General features: G+C 37.1%; 1 protein-coding gene across 1 annotated transcript in view; it reads right to left on the bottom strand.

Annotated features, from left to right (window-relative positions):
- Positions 1 to 20,508, bottom strand: part of LOC114664355 (ephrin type-A receptor 7-like) — a 584,483-nt gene that overhangs the window by 63,196 nt on the left and 500,779 nt on the right. The window contains exon 8 of the mRNA XM_051919080.1: positions 2,597 to 2,652. Within this exon, the coding sequence (XP_051775040.1) occupies positions 2,597 to 2,652 (56 nt within the window). The remainder of the gene's footprint in view (positions 1 to 2,596; positions 2,653 to 20,508) is intronic.

Genomic DNA, 20,508 nt, shown 5'->3' with positions numbered 1-20,508 from the left:
ATGTACAGACTGGTCACAGTGAAAGCATCTGTGATCAGTCCTGGCTCTGGAATTCCCCAAATGGCATCTTCTGTGAGGGTCCTCCCCAGCGGTGTGGGGATGTTCAGGCTCTACAGAAATTAGACTTAGACTAGGGTAGCCCCTATGGCTTGGGCTCCTTCCAATCTGCAGATCAAATCCAAAAGAGTATTGGCATCGTTCTGAATCTTCACATCACTGAGGTCATTGCTAGTGTCAAAAGCGAGCTTTTCCACAATGTGCTCAAAGGTGTCTCCACAGAACCAGCTTTGGATAAGGTCTACTAAATCCTGCACCTGTCCCTGGATAAGGCTATCTGGATTGATTTGACACTGCCAAAACTTGTGCTCCCTGGCCTAGCAGACCATAGCCATATGAAGAAGGATTTGTTGCTTCAGGAAATCATAGTCATTAAGTCTTTCGGGATGAAGGTTTTGCGTGACCTGTAGAGCCTACCTGGTCAAATAAGGGGCCAACATAGGTGCCCAGCCTCCCCTGTCCCAGTGCATCAATGTGGCCATGTGTCCAAAACAGAATAGGAAACACTCCGGGTTTTCAGAAGAAGCCATCTTCACAAGCACATCTCTGGGATGAATAAGGGCAGGAGCACCTACAGGGGCCTCATCTGGTGGAAGAGGATCGTTTATTGCCAGTTGGGGATCCATCTCTGCAAGAACCCACTCCTGGTACCACTTGTGATTTGTAGGTCTCAGACTTGTACAAGAGAGAAGAAGGTGAGTCCAAGTTCTAAAAAATATCACCTTTATTGTTGTAAAGACATGAACATTCTCAAAGCATTTATTCAGACAGAAGCTGTCACTCAGACACATGCAGTATTCAAACAGGGACAGTGACATCGTCTTTCATTCACACAAGCTGAGACACAAAGTGAGCACACGGCCAGGTCAGCGCCTGGTTTTAAATGTTCCCTGCATCAACCGGCGGGTGACACAGACACAGTGATTGGGGAGCCTGCGAACTTGTAGTTGCAGCAACAAACTAGTACCTGCCAGTGTTAACAGAAAGCTGGCACACAGCACAGTTGGGGGGGTTGTTGGGGTCTTAAAAATCTCACAATATAATTACTAGGATGCCACTATCTTGTAAAGGGGCAACATTTTGAAGTCATTTGTTTTATGTCCTCCTGATCACATGACAAGCAAGAGACACTGTATTCATAAACAACATGGTGGCACCCATGAAAAGACACACACAAAATAGTGTTGAATACAAACAAACAAAATGGTACTATGATGGCTACATCACAACAGCAATAAATTAATAACAAAAATAAAAACAGAAGTTCCCTAACAAAGCTTCCCTCCTAAGTCACGTGATTTAGGAGTTTCTAAATGTGATCATTTGGCTTTGAGTGGAACCTCTGGTGAAAAGATGGACAATGTGAGTGACTCAAGATTGATCCTCAGGCCCATAAGCCTTCCAGTATTTTAGGTACTGAACCTGTGAACCAAGTCATCTAAAGTCTAGAATTTTTAAAAATTTCTCTGCAGGAGATGTGCCCTTTAATGACAGAGCACCCAAATGTGGAATTGTCTAATAGTGTAAGGGATAACACATCATTCTTACCTTCTGAATCTTGGTTGGAGAATGTATTCATTCTCCATACTTTAAAAATGTCTGTTAATTATTTTTGTAAAATTAAATTGTTATTAACTCTTTCCTGTGATGTTTTTCTTTTAAGCTTCCTGCAGCGACTTTGGGTGCCAATGCTACCTTGACCAAACTGATAACATTTTTTTTTTAATTATATTTTATCCAGTTTTTATAGCTGTTTTATTAATGGTTATCTAAAAAGAACTCTGCATTTATTTGTATCAATATTTTATGAATGTGAACATTTTTGTCCCTATTTTATATTTGTAAATGTGTGCACTTTGAGCCTCTAATCAGTGATTAATGTTATAGAAGAATAAAATTAACTGAAACAAATTGGTAAGGAGTCCCGATATAATTTTATTATAATTAAATTATTATATTTTAAAGTTACAGAAATATAACGTGTTTTATATATGAATAAATAATACAAAAAGGGTAGACAAAAAGATATCACATATGGGAAACTCTGAATATGAATCAGTACTGTATACACTGGCATTTCAAACAGATTCACCTGCATGTATATTTACTACAAGTAAGATTATGATCAATAATTCTGTTATTATAGTTCTTATCTGTCTCTCCATTTATTGCTTAAAAGAACTCCGCTATTCCATTATAGTGCTGTGATTTTGCTATAGTAAGCGTCTCCATTCCGTCACACTTGGGCACATACCCTCACACACTCACACAGGGCCAGTTAAAGGTCACCAACCAACATAATATTCACATATTTGGGACAGGAGTAGAAGCCATAAACCTCCAGAGAAGAACATGCAAACTCCACATAGACACGGGCCAAACCGAAATTTCAAAGCACCGAGCCACTGCGCTATTCCCATATGAACATATCACCATCAAAATATTTCTAAATGAAGAAAAGAGGCTATGGCAGGTTACTTCAAGAGGTTTTACAAGCAATTATCAGACTGCCAGTAATTTAAAGGCTTTGTAGACTTACATTGGAAATATAATTCTTCCTCACCATCTTGACTTGCTTTACTGTATCCACAGTGTCTGAAAGGTAAGCAGAAGATAATAAATATGATTTGCACATTTCTGTCTCTTTTCATTGTGATTTCTACTAGTTCAGAATAGGCTGGCACATGAGCACTTATTGCAAACGGCACAATTTCACAGGAGAAATTATTATTATACTGAGTCAATAATTGTCAAGCTATAAATCAAACAGTGCCTTGCATTTTCTTTACTATGATAATAAACATTTATAAGCTTAGTTGCTAGACTTACAAAAAAAGAAACAAAAAAAACTGTGACATTTCAGTTGATAGAGACTTGCTTTTACAATAGCAAAAAAAGGTGTAAATTACCCTCTTAAAAATACATATTTTATCTGAACTCACAATGATTTCATCACGACAGAGAAAGGTTTCAGCACTTTGTGTAATGCACACAGTAACAGCAGGCATTTTATAAAAATATAGTAATTTTCCAGCTAAGGGTCTGTGCGGGTAACACACATCACTGTGTTTTGAAGCACACAGGAAGAATCAGGAGAATTTTGATAATTGGTTGAATATGACCTGCTGAAGTATTTTACAGTTGTTTCATAAAATGTACCTGACAGGATAGTTTAATATCTACTGAGTTACAACAATAGCTCCCCAATAAAGTTAAAAAGCAAATCCATTAATTAGGTAGAATATAAAATGCTTTCTTATTTGAGGATTTTGACATGTTTTAAATATAAAGGAAAATCAGACTATTGAAGTCTCCCTTATACATACTATGTAGCACAAACGCTATAGTAAAGAAATAGTTTTGAGGTGATGATGTGTGAAAGTGCCTTATGGTGGTCTGGTTTCCTGTCCACTGCTGATTTGCACTACTGCCTGTTTCTGCAATGATAGGTTCCTCTGACTCTGAAATGAAACATAGTGGGTTCAAAAAGATTACAAAATAAATAAAAAAGTAACAAGGTAAGTAAATGAGTAAAAATAAATAAATAAGGGCAGCAGGCTTAAAGTCCTACTCCCAGTGTTTGTGTGGCATTTGCACCTTCGTCTGTGTTTCTACATAAGTTGTCCTCCCATAATGACAAAGATGCGCTGGTTAGGTTAATTGGTCAGGTTACGAGTGAGGGTCTGTCTGTGACTGAGGCCTGCAGCAGGTTTTGGTTTCTTTCTGTCTTCTACCTGATGCTGCTCTGGCTCTATCTTGACTTGGAATAATTTTAACCAGGTTCTTAGCATGTTACATTACGTTGTAAACAATTGAATAAAACCATATTTAAAAAAAAAAAAATAAGAATATGGTAAGATGAGAAATATCAGAATGATCAGTGCTCAGTGTACATCCAACTGTTTTTGAACAGTTTGCAACCACTCACACATCAACAGAAAGCAGGGTACCAAATTTCTAGATTTTAATGCTGCAGAGTCTTAGGGAGCAAGCCCCCCAAAAAATGGCTTGGATACAAAAATAAATATTCAGAAATATTTTAAAGAATCCTTGTATAATTCTGGAGTACACCATTTAAAAAGTGTTTGAATAATATGAATACCAGTCAAATCCAGGCCAAGAAAGGCATAATCAGATGAATAAAAATGTGATAATTACTTAAGACAAAAAAAGATTCTAATTAATTTTAACACCACAGGCTTGTCACACAGACATTTTCCAAAATGGCCTTTTTGCTTATCTTATAATTATCACAATTGTATCCTCCTAGAGTATATTTTTATGTAAGCCAAACAAGTTTTACATGGTGGTGTAAATTCTTGTTCCAGAAACATGTAAGGCAACTGAGTCACAGCCATGCCATCCCTTGTTTTGTGGAATGAGTACGTTCACAGAGAAAAGAAATAGAAGGAAACTTTCTTTGACTCTTGTTAAACAAACAGTAAGCCTAATAAAACCAGATAATCAGCAAACCTTATGGAAATTATTATACCTTGTCACAGGAGGCTGGGGGACAGACCCAGCCGGGACGCCTGGAAGGACCGGGAGGTGGCGTGCTCGTCCTCCGGGCCATGAGGGAGCAACCACCCCGGATCAGGAGAGGGCCACGGAAGGGGAGCAAGGTGGCTCAAGCCTGTTGGGGCCCATGCCCACCGCCAGGGGGCACCCCGAGTCTCAGAGAGCCCGGGGAAGGTGTACTTCCGCCACAACCAGGAATATGGATGTCGATCCTTCCAGGGACACCCGGAGTGCTTCCGGGTGCTCTCCCGTCACTTCCGCCACACCAGGAAGTGTCATCAGGCAGAGCACCTGGAGCTCATCCGGGTAAGAATAAAAGGGGCTGCCTCCCTCCAATCGGGGAGCTGGAGTTGGGAGTGGGAGCAGGACGAAGCTCCAGTGGAGAGAGGAAAAGGCAGCCCTTGGACAGTGAAAGAAAGGCCCAGGAGAAAGGTGATTGGGGTTAGGAGCACAGTGTATTGTGCGGGACAGTGTTGTGTAAAGGAAGAAAAATAAACATGTTTTGTATAAAGATGCGGTGTCTGTCTGATGGTGTCCGGCCAAGTCTCACAACCTTTAAAGTAGTATGAAAGCAAAAGGTGAGCAACATATAAAGAACAGAACAATACCATTTGATCTGTCCTTAAAGGTTTGCAGAAACTGATGATGAAGCACAGAAATACAATATATTAACTTACATATTTAAAAGAAGGCAACTCAGTGAGTCTCTAAATAAAGCAATTTAAATTTTAAGTGAAAGCAGCGTCTATCCAATTACAGCATATCATGAGTGAAAAATATAAATATTATGAACCATGTAAAGATTCACCATTTTAGAATTCAGACAACTAATCTACTACATAATGAATGCTACCAGATCAAAACAACTGTCAAATTATATCACATTTTATTTTCTGCGCAGACAAAATGCTAAATTATTCACTATATTAAGGGTCTGCAATCTGTTCTGTTTCAACTTACTTCATCAAAACTATCTTAAGGCAGATAATGGAGAAAACTTCATTTTCCTGGCATGAAATGTAAACAAGTAAGAAAAAAAATAAATTAAAATATATATTTCTATCTTTTGAACTATACTGCCTTGTTTGATGCTATTTATCCATTTTGCACACTAAGAATTTCATTTCCACTCTCAGATCTTATCTTGTCTGTTTGTCTGTTTCTTCACCAAACACACAATAACTGCTGAAACAACTTTCACAATTTTTTGTATGAAGGTTTATAGAGCTATATAGAGTTTCAAGCATTTTATCAGCGAGGGGGGCTGTAGTGGAGAACACAACCCAAGAACTACACATTATTCCAAAATTGCTACATCGGTCTTAGTGAAATTTTGCATGTGTAATAATACTGAACCACCTTAAAATTCAGGCTACAAGGTTTTACAGAATTTCTTTGGGATGAGTGGTTATAAAGTTTGAGTCAAAGTTCATGTCATTTTGCATGCACATTACTTTTGATACAACTTAAAATTTAGACTTTAAGGCACAGAAGTTCCATCAGGTTGTACAGGGGTCTTGGGGTTACATGAAACCAAAAGTGTGTTATCACTCCAAAATGGATCAGTTGATGATAATGACCTTGGTATGCTGTTTGGCTCTACTTACAGTGAAGGTGACATTCCATATTACTCAAAACCAGCTACTGTATGTGTACTTTAATTAATTCTTGTATTCTTCTTCTTGGAAGCATTGGAAGCTCCTTCACTGCCCTGAGCTGGACTCAGAGTTCCTTCTGCACGCACTTGAGCTCATGCTGATCACCGCCTTTAAAAGCCCTTTTTATCTGGTTCAAAAGGCCCTTGATGTCACTTGTAATCCATGGCTTGTTGTTAGCATAGCAGCGCTTGTTTTTACTGGAACTACAATGTCCATACAGAAGTTGATGTAGTCAGTAGTGCAGTCAACAACCTCCTCAATGTTCTCACTATATGATCCCTGCAGGATATCCCAGTCCGTAGTTCCTTTAGCTGAGCTCCGGCTCTGCTGCCACAATACCGCCTTCTTACCTCAACAGGTAAATAGGGAACCACACCAGCACGGGCCTTTGTTCTTAGCGCTTGAAGTTGACTACCTGAATAGACGAGTCTCTGCGTGTAGTTAAAAGTAGTAAAAAGTGTCCAGGGAACGAGTCCACATAAAAAAAAGTGGTAGGAGTGATCATTGAATAGATAAAATAGATAAAAAGGTAGAAAGATAAAGTCGTACACGGAGCTGCTGGAAAGGCTGCCACTTGCAGTGGCACCAGCAAAGAAACTCAAAACCTGTTACTACTGCACAGACTCAAATTATATTGAAAGCTTCTAAAGTATTCTAGATGTAAGATTATACAGCATTGATAATTAATACAGAATATATGAGGATTGTGGCGGACAGCCCTGGCCGGAATACCTCCACTCTGGGAGGACTGGGGGAACCAGCCTAACTACAGCGTTACCTCCCCCAGAGTGCTAGATGGCAGCCCCCTGGGTTGCAGCAGTGCCTAGGACTCCCACAGGGCTTAATGGCAGTTGGAGTTTGGTGCAGCCCTGTTCAGATCCATGGCCGTTGTCATGGGGGTGCTGTAGCTGCTGGTGAGCCCTACAGAGCAGCTCTTCCGCTACACCAGGAAGTGCTGCTGGAAATAGGTCATCAAGCACCTGGAGCACTTCCGGGTACGTTATAAAAAGAGCCAGCAGCCACTACTGTGGGAGCCAGAGTCGGGAGGAGGAGGATGGTGCTTGCTGGGGGAGAGTAAAGGAGAAAGAGAAGAAAAAGAAAGATAAGGAGAAAGAAAAGAAATGTATTGTGCTTTGGGACGGGGAGGAAACGAAAAATAAATCATGTGTGCTGTTATAACTGTTCTATGCCTGTCTGTGTCAGGGTTGGCCTTTACAGGATACATTTCAAAATATTTGTTTAGATGTTTTGGACATGACATACTATTGGTAGTAAAACATACACTGTACTGAATGGGCTTAAAGGGTGTAGAATATAGATTTGTAATGTATTTATGGTGTCATAAAATGCACTACAGTGTACTAGTAAAGATCAAATTTTGTGGTAAAATCTAGAAGATTAAAGCAACAGTTTGAGTTTTGCTCTTGTAACTATTTGTAAGAGAGATCATCTTTTTCCACAAGCAATCAAAACCCGAGAAAGTTGCCTGCCAAGCAATCCATTTTACAAACCAAAAGAAAAACTGTGGAAAGAATATCAAATTTCTTATTAAAATTAAAAATATCACTAAGGTGAAGTGAAATCCCATTCTCTTCTTACTTGTTCATGAGTGTTTAATAGGAAATCCCAGAATGTTAATCATACGTGCTTCTTTAGAACATCTTTGCTGATCAGTCCATCACCCACACCATCATAATGCAAAACTATAACACGGTACTTAGATAAACCCAGAAAGAAAAGACATGATTGTATATTTGAAAATAACATACTTTAAGTGACTGAATGAAGGTAATGGATAGCAAACTACCTGTTTTATTAAAATATAATTGTTTTTAAATTTCTTCTACATTTTTTTTTGTGTATACATATCAGACACTAGGTCTCTATAAAACCTGTGTACTTTTTATTTTCATTTTTTCAGAGAAAATCCTTTACATTCATTTAGGGTCAAATATTTTGAGGAGTTATAGGCCTTCGTCCCACGTGTCCTTCAAGTACAACTTGACACTTGATTGCATTCACATTGTGCTTATTTGATGCATTGTGGGCTTTGATTATTATTTTTTAGCAAATCAGCAATGCAGAAGAGAATTAAATACAAGAGGTCTGTGCAGTCCTCTTGTTCACCGAGTTCTTAGCAGCAGGAATTGCCTATGATTATTAAAGAGACTAGCGGTAACAAGAGGACACTGGAAAGAACTTTGATGTTTAAGTAAATCTGAAAATGAACAATTGTTTCTTACAATACTCAGGTCATTCTATTAAATATTTTTCTGCCTGTTTGACTGATTAGCCTGACTCGTTTATTTCATGGTTGCTACTCTATAATAACAATAATAATACAGTGAGTATGATAGTTACAATAGTTTCAGCAGGAGGTTTTGACAGACAAGAACAAAATTATACAAATAGACTGTTTAATGCTTTTTAATATTTTTTTCAGTAAGTTAATACTATTTTTACTTTGCAGCAAAGGATTTTCAATCTAGCACCCAAAGGCTGAATCACATACAGTGTATTAAATTGTTTTCAATTACCATAAAGGAATTAACAGAAAAATATACAAATTGAAATTAAGGAGGAAGCTCAATAACTACTTTACCTTTTCAGGTACTAATGCACTACTATTGAACATTGGGACTGCACCATCTTAAAAATAACCAATTAAAAATGAAAAAAAAAGATCAGCAGTAATCAGTGCGCTAAAGAGCCCTTAGAGCTTGAATCTTAGAAAAGCCAGCAATTCATTACAGTGCATTATGCACTCCAATCCATGTTTCAGATTCAACTCAAAAGGCTAGAATTAGCATAGACTAAATTTTATAAGGTTATTTCTTCTGGACTCCACTAAGGAGACACATTGTCTCCTCTCCTCTTCATGCTTTTATTGGAGAGGATAGCAAAGTGCCACCAATGTTTGCAGATGATATTGTCCTCTTGGCCTCATCAGACTATAATCTCTGGTGTGGACTAGAATTCTCAGCTAAGTGTGACGTGGTGTGGTTGAACTAAGAATTAGAACCTATAAATCTGAGGTCATGACATGTTCTCTGCAGAAAAGGAATGGAGATCAAGTACGCGGGGTATTGCTCATTGTTAGTGCAAAAGAGACACTAGCAAGAACAAAAATAATCTTTAGAATCATATCAAAGAACATGCAACGTAGGTGTGTTAGGTGGCACTGCCCGTGTCACAAAGAGTCATTTAAGAAGCTGGTAATTCAATGAAGGTGGGTGGATGCCTGTAAGTAGCTGGCCCAGTTAGTTATTTAATTAATAATAAATTGTTTTTTAGTGTCAGATGATGTGCAATCTGTCTTTAAAATTGCAGCTGTTGAGTCTCTCCTTAAAAAACCCAATCTTGACCCTACAATTTAAAAAACATTCCATCCTATCTCTAAGTTACTTTTTCTGGCTAAAGTCCTAGAAAAACTGAATCTTTCTTAGCCCTTGTCTTTTTTTGAACAAGCTCCAGATCTTTGATATGTTTCAGTCTGGTTTCAGAGCCTTTCACAGTACAGAATCTGCTTGATGGAGGGTGACAAATGATCAGTTGCATATTAGCCAATGCAGGGGACTGTGCCATCTAGTTTTGCTTGATATAAGTGCTGCTTTAGATATGATTGAGGTGGACCGATTTCTAGCATATAAGTTGATAAATATTTTGCATGCCTTTATTTGTAAGCTAGACAAAAGCAAATGTTATATCAAATAATGTTTCAGGAAGCATGTTTTACTTCATTGGTGAGAACAGAGGTTCTTTGATGTTTACCTAACCAAGACCCTGTCTTTACGACTGACTCAGGGTGTGAAATTTATGGTGAGGGGGATGAAGAATCAGACCAGCTCGGCAAGGGTTGATGTTTTAGGACTTAGAGCCTTTGAGTCATCCACTGCAACAATTCTGAAGAAAAACAATATAAATCTTCTAAAGATAATAACTAACAATCAATAAAATAAGCGTTCTAAAGTTTATATTAGATTATTTTCTTATATACTTGTCTTTCTAGATTCGTGAGGTAACAAACAAACGTCACAAATATGTTGATGTTTGAAAACTAGGTCCTTGAAGGATATAAGAGCATTGTGCTAGAATGTATGAAGTATATAAGGCAATTATTACTGAATAAGCACCACTACAAATAAGTTAGAAAATATACTCATGGAATATTATTCAGGTGTATTCAGGAACTTGTGAACATATTTTAAACGTCCCAGCATTTTTGGTTATTGTCTATTTACTTCATCAAAAGATAGGAAATAGCACATTTTTATTTATCAAACAATTTTGCAACAATGAGTTATATTAAGAAATAATAATGATGACAAAGCGAATGTATATGTATTTATAGAACACATAAAATATTTGTTTTTAATGACGTTTTACAAAACCACTCTTAGAAAACAAGCCCTGCTATGTTTGTGGCAGCTGAAATAGCCTTCAAAAACACAGGATATGTTTTGATGTAAAAATCAAACCAGTTGATGTATTATGCACATATTGATGTATCAAATGAAAAGTTAAAGTCTACAGTGAAATTCATATGTGCATACAAGAAGCTTATAATGTCAATATCAATTTATTTACAGAGCACATTTAAGGCAATATCAGTAATGCTGTAGACAAAGTGCTTTACATTAAAACATACAATGAACATAAATAAAATAAACAGAAATAAATAGAGTACAATACAATGAATAAAGTACAATAAAATGAAATACAGCGAGTAGTGAGTTAAAGAAAAGAAAGAAGATAACCAAGAGTAGGGTAACCATCAGTATCAGTGAAGGTCACTGAGAACTAGAGAATAGAAATAAGTCTTCAATTTCATTTTAAACAGTTCAATTGAAGGTGACTCCTTAATGTAATGAGGTCAAGAGTTCCACAGACGAGGTGCAGCAGCTGCAAAAGCCCTGTCCCCCTTAGTTTTACACTTAGTGCAAGGGACCATATGAGACAATTGACTCTGGATGGCTGGTGCAAAACACACAATTCAGTTAAATAGGCAGGAGCACACCCATGTAATGTTTAAAAACTAGCAACAAAATTTGAAAGTCAATTCTGAAACTAACAGGCAGCCAGTGAAATGAAACTAATATTGGAGAAACAGAATCAAACATTCTTGACCCAACCAAAAAATGGAGAGCAGCATTCTGAACCATCTGCAACCTGGGATTTGCTGATCCCAGAATACAATGAGTTGCAGTAATCAAGCCAAGAAAAGCTTTTTCAAGATTCCTAAGAGAAAAAAAAGATTTGACCTTAGCTAAAAGATGAAACTGGAAAAAGTAACTCTTGAACTACAGAGTCAATCCGTTTCTCAAAAGAGAGATTACTGTCAAAAATGACACCAAGATTACAGACCTGAGGTTTGCAAAAGTCAGAGAAAGAGCCAAGAAGTTCAAAACCAATTTGAGCTTTGGCTGGAGGATCAGCTATCAGCACTTCTGTTTTATTTTGATTGAGATCAAGGAAATTATCAGCCATCCAGGATCTTAGTTCAAAAAGACAATTGTGCAGCCAATTAATTGCAGAGTTACAAACAGAAATATAAACCTGTGTATCATCAGCATAACTGTCCTATAGGATGAAAATATATATAAAATAAAATAGGACCCAAAATGGATCCCTGAGGAACACCACATTTAACAGGAACAGTAGACGAGAAAGAGGAATTGAAAGACACTGAAATGTGTCTACCAGTAAGATATGACCTGAACCAGTTCAAAGCAGCCCCTTCAAGCCCCACCAGATGTTCAAGCTGCTAGAACAAGATGTCATGGTCAATAGTACCAAAAGCTGCAGAAAGGTCCACGAGGACAAGGAGTCATTAATGAGAGAAATGTCATCAAAGGCATTAGGGCACAACCCCTTCACTAATAGAAACATTGATAATAGCTAACAAAAATTGATCCAGAACATCAAAAAATTTAACTAACAGGTGTGGTGGAATAACATCAAGACGACTGAAAGTAAGTTTAAGTGTGTCAATAGCAGTTTTTAACAGTGAAAGTGAACAATGCCAGAGCAGAGTGTATCAGTTTTGCTGGTAACAAATGAAAGAAACTGCTCACATGAAAGAACAGTATTAGCCACATTAATTGCATTAAACAAGACCCTAAATAAGGTTATTAGGATGAGAGGACACCAAATCAGGGAAGTAATCATATTAAGATTTCTTGACTGCATCCTGGAAATTGAACAGAGAAGTCCTAAAAATCTGCTTAGATGCAGTCAACCCATCTTTCTTTCAACACTGTTTAGCAATTCTACAGGTGTGGCGCAGCTTCCTTGTAGTGTCATTAAGCCAAGGAGCTGGTCTTCCCTTTTTTCAGCATATCTTGAGGGCAGCAATTGAATCTAAAATCATTTTACATGATAAATTTAAAGCTAAGACAGAATTGTCAATACTATCACACTGGTCCTGTATATCAAGTCTGGAGAATATGGTTTTAAAATCAGATATAACAGAAGAATTTAAAATGTGAGAATAGCATGGGGCACAGCTTGTAGTAGCAATATCAACAGTAATATTCAAATCCATCGTTGGAGAAAAATGATCAGTAAAAGGAACATCACGTATATCAATATTATTAACTGAAATACCATGTGTAAGAACGAGATCAAGGGTGTGACTGAAAGAATGAGTTGGAGGATTAATATGCTGGGTAAAGTCAAATGTGTCCAATAATGATAAAAAGCCATTAACCAAAGGTTTAGATTGACAACAAATATGTATGTTAAAATCATCAACAATAATTACTTTATTATGGGAGAGCATAATATCAGCTGGAAAATTGGAGAATTCAGAAATTAACATATCATCAATTACAGGGGGCCTATAAACCACAGTACACAGCAAAAAGGAAGAGCTACACACTTATCAAAAAGTTATAGAACACAGGTTCTTGGCCACAAGTGCCTTTACTGCCATTTCCACAAATTGTACTGGGGATCTGTTCTGTTATCAGGAAAACTTCAATAAAGCACACAAATTATTCACTGAATAAAAGAACCTACATCTACAATGACACTTTGATAGGAAGTAGGTAGGATCAAAACAAATGAATGAAACCTGTTAATTCAAATATATGGCAGAGGGGGCTGGAGACTCCCAGTGCAAAAAACAACCCAGGACTGAGTGCCAAGGTGCCAGTGACACTCCCACACTTACTCATGCTGGGGCAATTTAGATTTCACGTCAACCTAGTACACACACACAAAACAGCTGCATTATTTTAATTTTACGAGCAAAGAATAATAATTTCAGGGATATAACCCACCCTTACACTAGTAATCATAATCATTGTTCATTAGAACTAAGTCGCCATGTCTCCTTAGAGAGCTTCTTTACTCAGTTTCAAAAAAGAGGGTCCAGTTAAGAAACTCAACAAATGTCTGTCTATACTTGAAACTGCAGATTACAGAGGAAAAACACTTTGCCTTCACTAAATTAATTTTGCTAAATCCTTGCTGCAAAAAAAAAAAAAACCTACTGACATATTGGAGGTATAGTAAACTACTCTAATCATGTGCTGATCCAGGGTGACCTGAATTGTAAAGCACTATCAGATCCATCATCTCTGGTGGATACATTTGCTAAGTGACAGGCCAGACTTCTTGAAATATACTGTATAATCTGAAAATAAATGAGAACTATTTCACAGTGGCTTCTTTTAATCAATTTTATCATGAAGATTAATGTCTGAGTTATTCTTCACTTCACTGGAAGTATAAGAAATACCTGTGTTTTATTTGTTTTAGTTAGTTTATATAGGGTCATAAAATGGTGAAATTCAGTATAGAGCTGGAGGATATCATGAAGGATTTTAAAAATAATGCAGATACACATTGCCTGTTCAGCACTCTTTAAGCAAATCTAAAATGGTAAAGTTTGAATGTTTTAATTCTCAACTGACATAGGATTGGACAAAAAATTACTATAGTTAAGGATTTGTATGATCTAAAATGATAGTATTAGACCAAGATAACAGTACTAGATCTGATTGTAAGTATCTTCATTTATATTATCCATCCATCCATCCATTTTCCAACCTGCTGAATCTGAACACAGGGTCACGGGGGTCTGCTGGAGCCAATCCCAGCCAACATAGGGCAGGAACCAATCCCAGGCAGGGTGCCAACCCACCGCAGGACACACACAAACACAGGCCAATTTAGAATCGCCAATCCACCTGACCTGCATGTCTTTGGACTGTGGGAGGAAACCGGAGCGCCCAGAGGAAACCCACGCAGACATGGGGAGAACATGCAAACTCCACGCAGGGAGGACCTGGGAAGCGAACCCAGGTCCCCAAGTCTCCCTACTGTGAGGCAGCAGCGCTACCCACTGCGCCACCGTGCCGCCCTCATTTATATTATACACTTTTATATTATAAAATTAATTTGTTTGATTTGTTAAACTGGCAATAAACTACTTGACCTTGCACCCCAGGTAGGAAAAAAAAGAAAAAAAACACCCTTGATTGACTGTAATATGATTATGAAGCTGAAACTTGTACATATTTTCCATTTCTGTTTGTTATTAGCCTTGGGACATATTGGCATATCAATGCTTCCCAGCAGTACTTGGATTCAAGTTCACTTTCCAGCTGGAGTGCCTTCTGTGAGAAGTTGGTTATTCTCCCAATGGGTTTCTCCAGGCACTCTGGTTTCCTCCCACATTCCATGGTTATGCTGTTAGGGTGCCGAGGGTGAGTGAGTGTGGGTGTATGTGAGTGTGCTCTACAAAGAATAACATAGTCCTTTAACATTTAAAATGAGAATTATGGTGGATATGATGTAATACAGCTTGAAAGAAAGAAAGAAAGAAAGAAAGAAAGAAAGAAAGAAAGAAAGAAAGAAAGAAAGAAAGAAAGAAAGAAACATTTCTGAAGGTATCATGAACGACTTCAGATTTAATCTTCTGGTTGCATTTTGCTAATATTTTTACATCGATTTTGCTTTAGTGGAATGAATAATGGACTCTGAGAGGAGGTCATCTTCTCAGGCTAATCCTTCATCAGAAGGGTCCACTTTTACATATAGGCTTTTGAAGTGCAAGGTTCTGCAACGGTCATAGCCAATCATGTTTTCTCTTGCTCGTTTCATTAAATAACTACACATGATTATGGTCCTCTGTTAACACTACAATGCAATAATAAATCAAAGAATAAAGGTAATTAATAACAACAGAAGGCAGTGTATTCAAGAAAATTAAGATTCAAAAGCAGGTGTTAAATTCGTAGGAATTCAAAACTCAGAATGACTCATGAGAAGCATGCACAGCTGTGTCTCAAGAGAGATGAATACTGGTGATATTCAATAAAATTTCTCAAAAAGATGAGCATGAATTTACTAAAAAATAAATAAGAACCAAAAACAAAGGGGTCAAATACACAGTGAGAAGCTTACTAATGACTCACTGAAGACCTGTGGCAATCAAGAGTCTTGTACAGTCCGCTCAAGTGACTGAGGCCCTATCAACAGCAGCTCCTGTGAGTTCTGACTGTGCATGAGTCCAGGGCCTGTTGACCAAGACTTGAATTACAATAACAGATAAGTAAGAGGTAAAAAGTAAAAACAAAAACTATTCAACAGGGAAGCTCTCTGTTTTTATTTTATATATGTCCTTCTTAGTGTTTTTATGAATACATTTATTTAGTTTTGTTGTGTTATGAAAAAGTAGACTTAGATTTATTTTTTAAAATGGAAGCTCTTAATATAGACTTAATAAATATACTGTCAGTGTTCTCCAACACTTTTGGTCATAACAAAAAAGGTATTTTTTCTAAACTTGGCTAAAATAAGCATGTAATATTTCTTGTTGTAAATCTTCAAATGCAAACTTCACTGCTGTGTCTGAAAAGTGACATTCACATTTTTCATCTCCATCCATCCATCCATGTATTCACCCATCCATTTCTTGAGCCCAGAGTATTCAATTCATGTGGTAGGAGGTACCTACTTAGACAATGTTGGGCACAATGCAGGGCATATGGGGGCACACACACACCCTGTTTGACATGTGGCCAACCAACCTAACACACGTCTTAGTGATATGGGTGGAAAATAGGACTACCTGGAGAAATACCTGTGACGACTTGGGGAAAACAGTCGCACTCTGCGCTGACAGGGACAAGACAAAAATTCAAACTTAGTCTCTTGAAAATAACACAAATTTTCTAACTTCTTAACACATGTGTGGTAATTTATGCATTTTATATGCATATTTCATTTTATGTGTTTTCATAAATGGATCATTTATGTATTTTTGATTTTAACTAATTTTGAGAAAGATTCGTATTTTTTTAACATCTTGTCCTTATTGTTTATGCACCATATGGAGTAGTGTTACATGACAATTTCAGTTGCATTTCTGACATCACTGGAAGTGAAGCTCTAAACATGGCAGATTTCAATGCACTTGTTTTCTCTTGGTGGATACTTCTTTACAACTCTTAGTAATAGTTAGCCTCATATTCAAGTGTGCACTACCACTAGTTTTTTGACTCATCTTTTAAAGTTAACTTTCCTTTCAAATTTTGTGCTTTAGTTTTCCTTCTCTGTAACAACCATCTGCCTGTCCTCGACTACAATTTTTGGCTTGTTCTCCAGTCCTTTTTGCTCACAATAATCTCAAGAGACCTTGTGTCTCATAACAACATGTTTTTTTGTATTATGCATCTTTTTTTAATCTTGTCAGAGGTTCTATAATTATTATCAATTCATTATTCCTTCTTTTTAAGTTGCTTGGACCCCTGGCAAGATTGTTTGGAACTTTGAATAAACTGAAACGTTACAAAATGGTCTAGCAGTTATCTGTGAATATTCTTATTTCAGAATAATTGGGAATTAATTCACTCTGCACTTTTCTCTTGTATGAATGATCTCTAGTCATTTATTTCAACTTCTTCCATTCTCATTCTTAATCTGTGGAAAGATAGAAACAGTAAACTTCCTTTCAAACTGTTCTTGTCAATCTTTTAAGAACTGCATTTAACAAAGTTAGGTTTAATAAAGTGCACAGTGTTCTGAGCATAAAATTATGATGCACCCTAAAGAATTCATTATGATAATAATGACAGCTTTCATTAGTACATGAAATAGTCATGTTTTAGCCATTTTCACAGACTTGACAATTTTGACTTTATCATATCATTCATCAAAGTGTAAAAGCTTTGCATAATAAAAAAAAAAGATTTTAACTAAACTAACAGTCCTCCCACCTCAAAATAAGTATGGTTTATACAGGAACAAATCATTTTATCATCTGGAATTAATTCTTTCACCTACCAGATGTTTGGATTAACATCTGCATGAATGGAGGCCTGATTGAGTCATAATTTTCAGCACTGTGCAAGCAGTGTTTAGAATCTTCATTTATTATTCAAAGACACTAAATTATGAGCAAAATTTATCATTTAATAACCAATTAAACTCTTAGCTAATAAAGCTACACACCATTAAACTAAAATGCACGTCAAATTAAAAAGATGTCTTCCTGAACATTTAAACAATCTCCCGGTCCTGTAAAGAGGATCTTCTGCTTCTCAGGCTTGGTTTTAGATTTATTATAATTACATGCTCCATAAATTTCACTGACTAGTTTGTACCTCCAAATGTCACAACAGCGGTATGATTTTGTGTGTCATTATGTTCTATAAACTATGATTAAGAAAGCTTGCAGGTAGTTTACTGTATATCATTTTGCAAAAAGGAATGGTCACTGGAGTGTATGCTAAGAATTTAGTGGCACACCATTATAGAAAGATGAAAAAAATCAGAAGTTGTAGTTAACAGAAATCCTATTTAGTGCCTTATAAAGCAATTATAGTAATGTGAAATTGGACTGGTTGGCTGGCATTTATTTAAGAGTATGAGGTTAAAGTCCCTACAATACAATGTTTTAAAAACTCCTAAAGACAGTACACCATTCACTCTCACAACATCTACAGTACAACTGGCTACCTAATCTTTTGGACTGCTTTGGTATCTCATCAATCAGTTTTTAACATGCTGCTAATAATTAAAGCATAGCTATTAGTTAAGAAAGCCCAGAAACCGAACCCCTTGGCATAGCTGACTGGCCTATTAATTTTGCATAAAAAACTGAAAACTGCAGTCTGTAGCCATGCCGCTCACTGCTTCACAGCTTCCCTGTGAATACACATTCAGCTTTGTGGTGGTCTCTCACTCATAAACTCTCTTTATGTTGTTTACAATGCTGTTCACTGTTTAGAATTTAGGTCTGTACTTAATATCTACCAGTTCTTCACATCCAGGACCAAAAGGTACAGTGCAGGGTACAGGTTATCTGAGTCTACATTCTTCTAATACATCACAATTTTTTTTTTTTTTTTGCACAGATTTGATCTATTTTTCTTATTGTTATTCATTCTAACTGTGAAAGTATTGTTTTCCTTAGCCATCACCATTGTTTTGACTATTTCTCAACTCAGGAGTGGCCATGCTGTTTGTAGTAATGGTGCCCATAATCTTCACATTGTGGCATTTGATGTCAAAACGTTTACATTTAAAAGTTGGTGGCACCTAGAGCTCCCCATCCAGGCTTTGGATCTTTATTTTGAAAGTCTTTTCATTAGTGTTAGTGGATGCTAAAAGGCCATTCCATGAGCACTTTAGTGCCAGGACATCCAGCTTTGCTCCTTTCCACTACTATTTCTGAGCTTAGCGTTATTGATTTTGGCAGTCATTGAACTGACTGATTTCTCAGTATTCGAGACCCTGTCTGTTTCTTGACTAAGAATCTGACTGACTTCTTACTATTATCCTCTCCAGGGCATACCAGCTCAGCATTGTAACATCTGATTCACAATACCCCTTATTGCCATTGCAATAATGGTGTTATATGATTTTACTTCTTATGGTAGCTGTCTTGTGTGCCTCGAGTGTACTGCAGCTTGCTCCAGGAAACCTTTCTGGTCTTTATGGGGCATGGCTCTCAGGTTTGTTACCTGCTGGTAATTTTAGCAGTGAGTTTAAATAGCTGCCTACTTTGCCATGTCTTTATCCGAGCTATGGATAAAAAAAAAAAACCTTTGTTAAACCTATTGTGAATATTTTTTGTTTTCTAAATCAATCATTTGAGTTTCTGATTTTTGCTTTTGTCTTTCTGACTCGCTCTTTGGCCTTGTTGTTTCAGAACTTAATGATCTACTGGTTTTAAAACTTTTCTGTTTTGCACTCCTCTCTCTCTCTCCCTGCTGGTTCGCCCTTTTAAAATTTTGTTGGATTACTGACACAGCAATTGAGATCTATCAAAGTGGGTGCATTTACAAGTCAAGCTTAAGTCATATAGCACACTACACACATGGAGTACTGTGACAGCTTGCGCCCCATGCTACAAAAAAGACATAGCAGCACTAGAGAAACAAAACAAAACCCTGCTGCTGTTTCTCATCTTCTTTGAAATTTCCCTACACACAGTACTCGAGACATATTAAATACTGTCAGTAAATGATTGCACATTGTCATCCAATGGACTTTTTGCTCCATTTTGCAAAAATAGCAAGTATTGCACAAAACAAATCAACTTAAACAATATACAGTAGTTAAAAATGCAAAAAAATGTATAAAAAGAAATAAATCTTTGAGCACAGACTTGTTATCTGCATGGCAACAGGGACTCTAACCAATCAGTGAGTGCAACGTAACTGAGGTTACCCCAGGCTGACACATATACAGTATTTACACAACAAACTATTATTAAACATTTCACTGTATGTTCTAGGAACTTTTGAAGAAAATCAGGAACCAGGCTTAAAGAAATACTCCTCCCAATATTTTTATGTTACTTATCCTATATAGTTTGTAGTGATGGCTGAGAAAAATTCTTACCTATGTCCTGCTATTTTTCCTAGGCAATAGATTCTCACCTGTAAGAGATCTGTTGCCAGTTTGGCCTTCTTCAGGCCTTTTTTTGCCAACAAGTCAGCGTGAACCCCACTTTCTAGCTTGGGATCCCACAATGCCACCACATTAACCTGGAAGTCTTGTAATCTATTGCCAGGCCTCATTTCCATCTGTTCCACGCTGGTCCCTTCAGAGGTTTTAGATCTAGTTTATACAATCATGGTGTGGCATCTTGGAGATCACCCTGTCTTCTAACAGAAGGATGACTTGAGGCATGTCATAATTTGTTTGGTGTCCCTGTATTTTTTTATTTGTTTAATTTATTTGACATCTTTTTTTTTACTACGTTTTACACAATTTTGTGCAGTCTTGCCATGAGCACTGCCATCTTGTTTACTGT

This window comes from Erpetoichthys calabaricus, chromosome 14 (assembly GCF_900747795.2).
Source record: "Erpetoichthys calabaricus chromosome 14, fErpCal1.3, whole genome shotgun sequence".
Classification (NCBI taxonomy): Eukaryota; Metazoa; Chordata; class Cladistia; order Polypteriformes; family Polypteridae; genus Erpetoichthys; species Erpetoichthys calabaricus.
The sequence above is the reverse complement of the archived record's forward strand: the minus strand, read 5'-3'. Positions and strand labels throughout refer to the sequence as shown.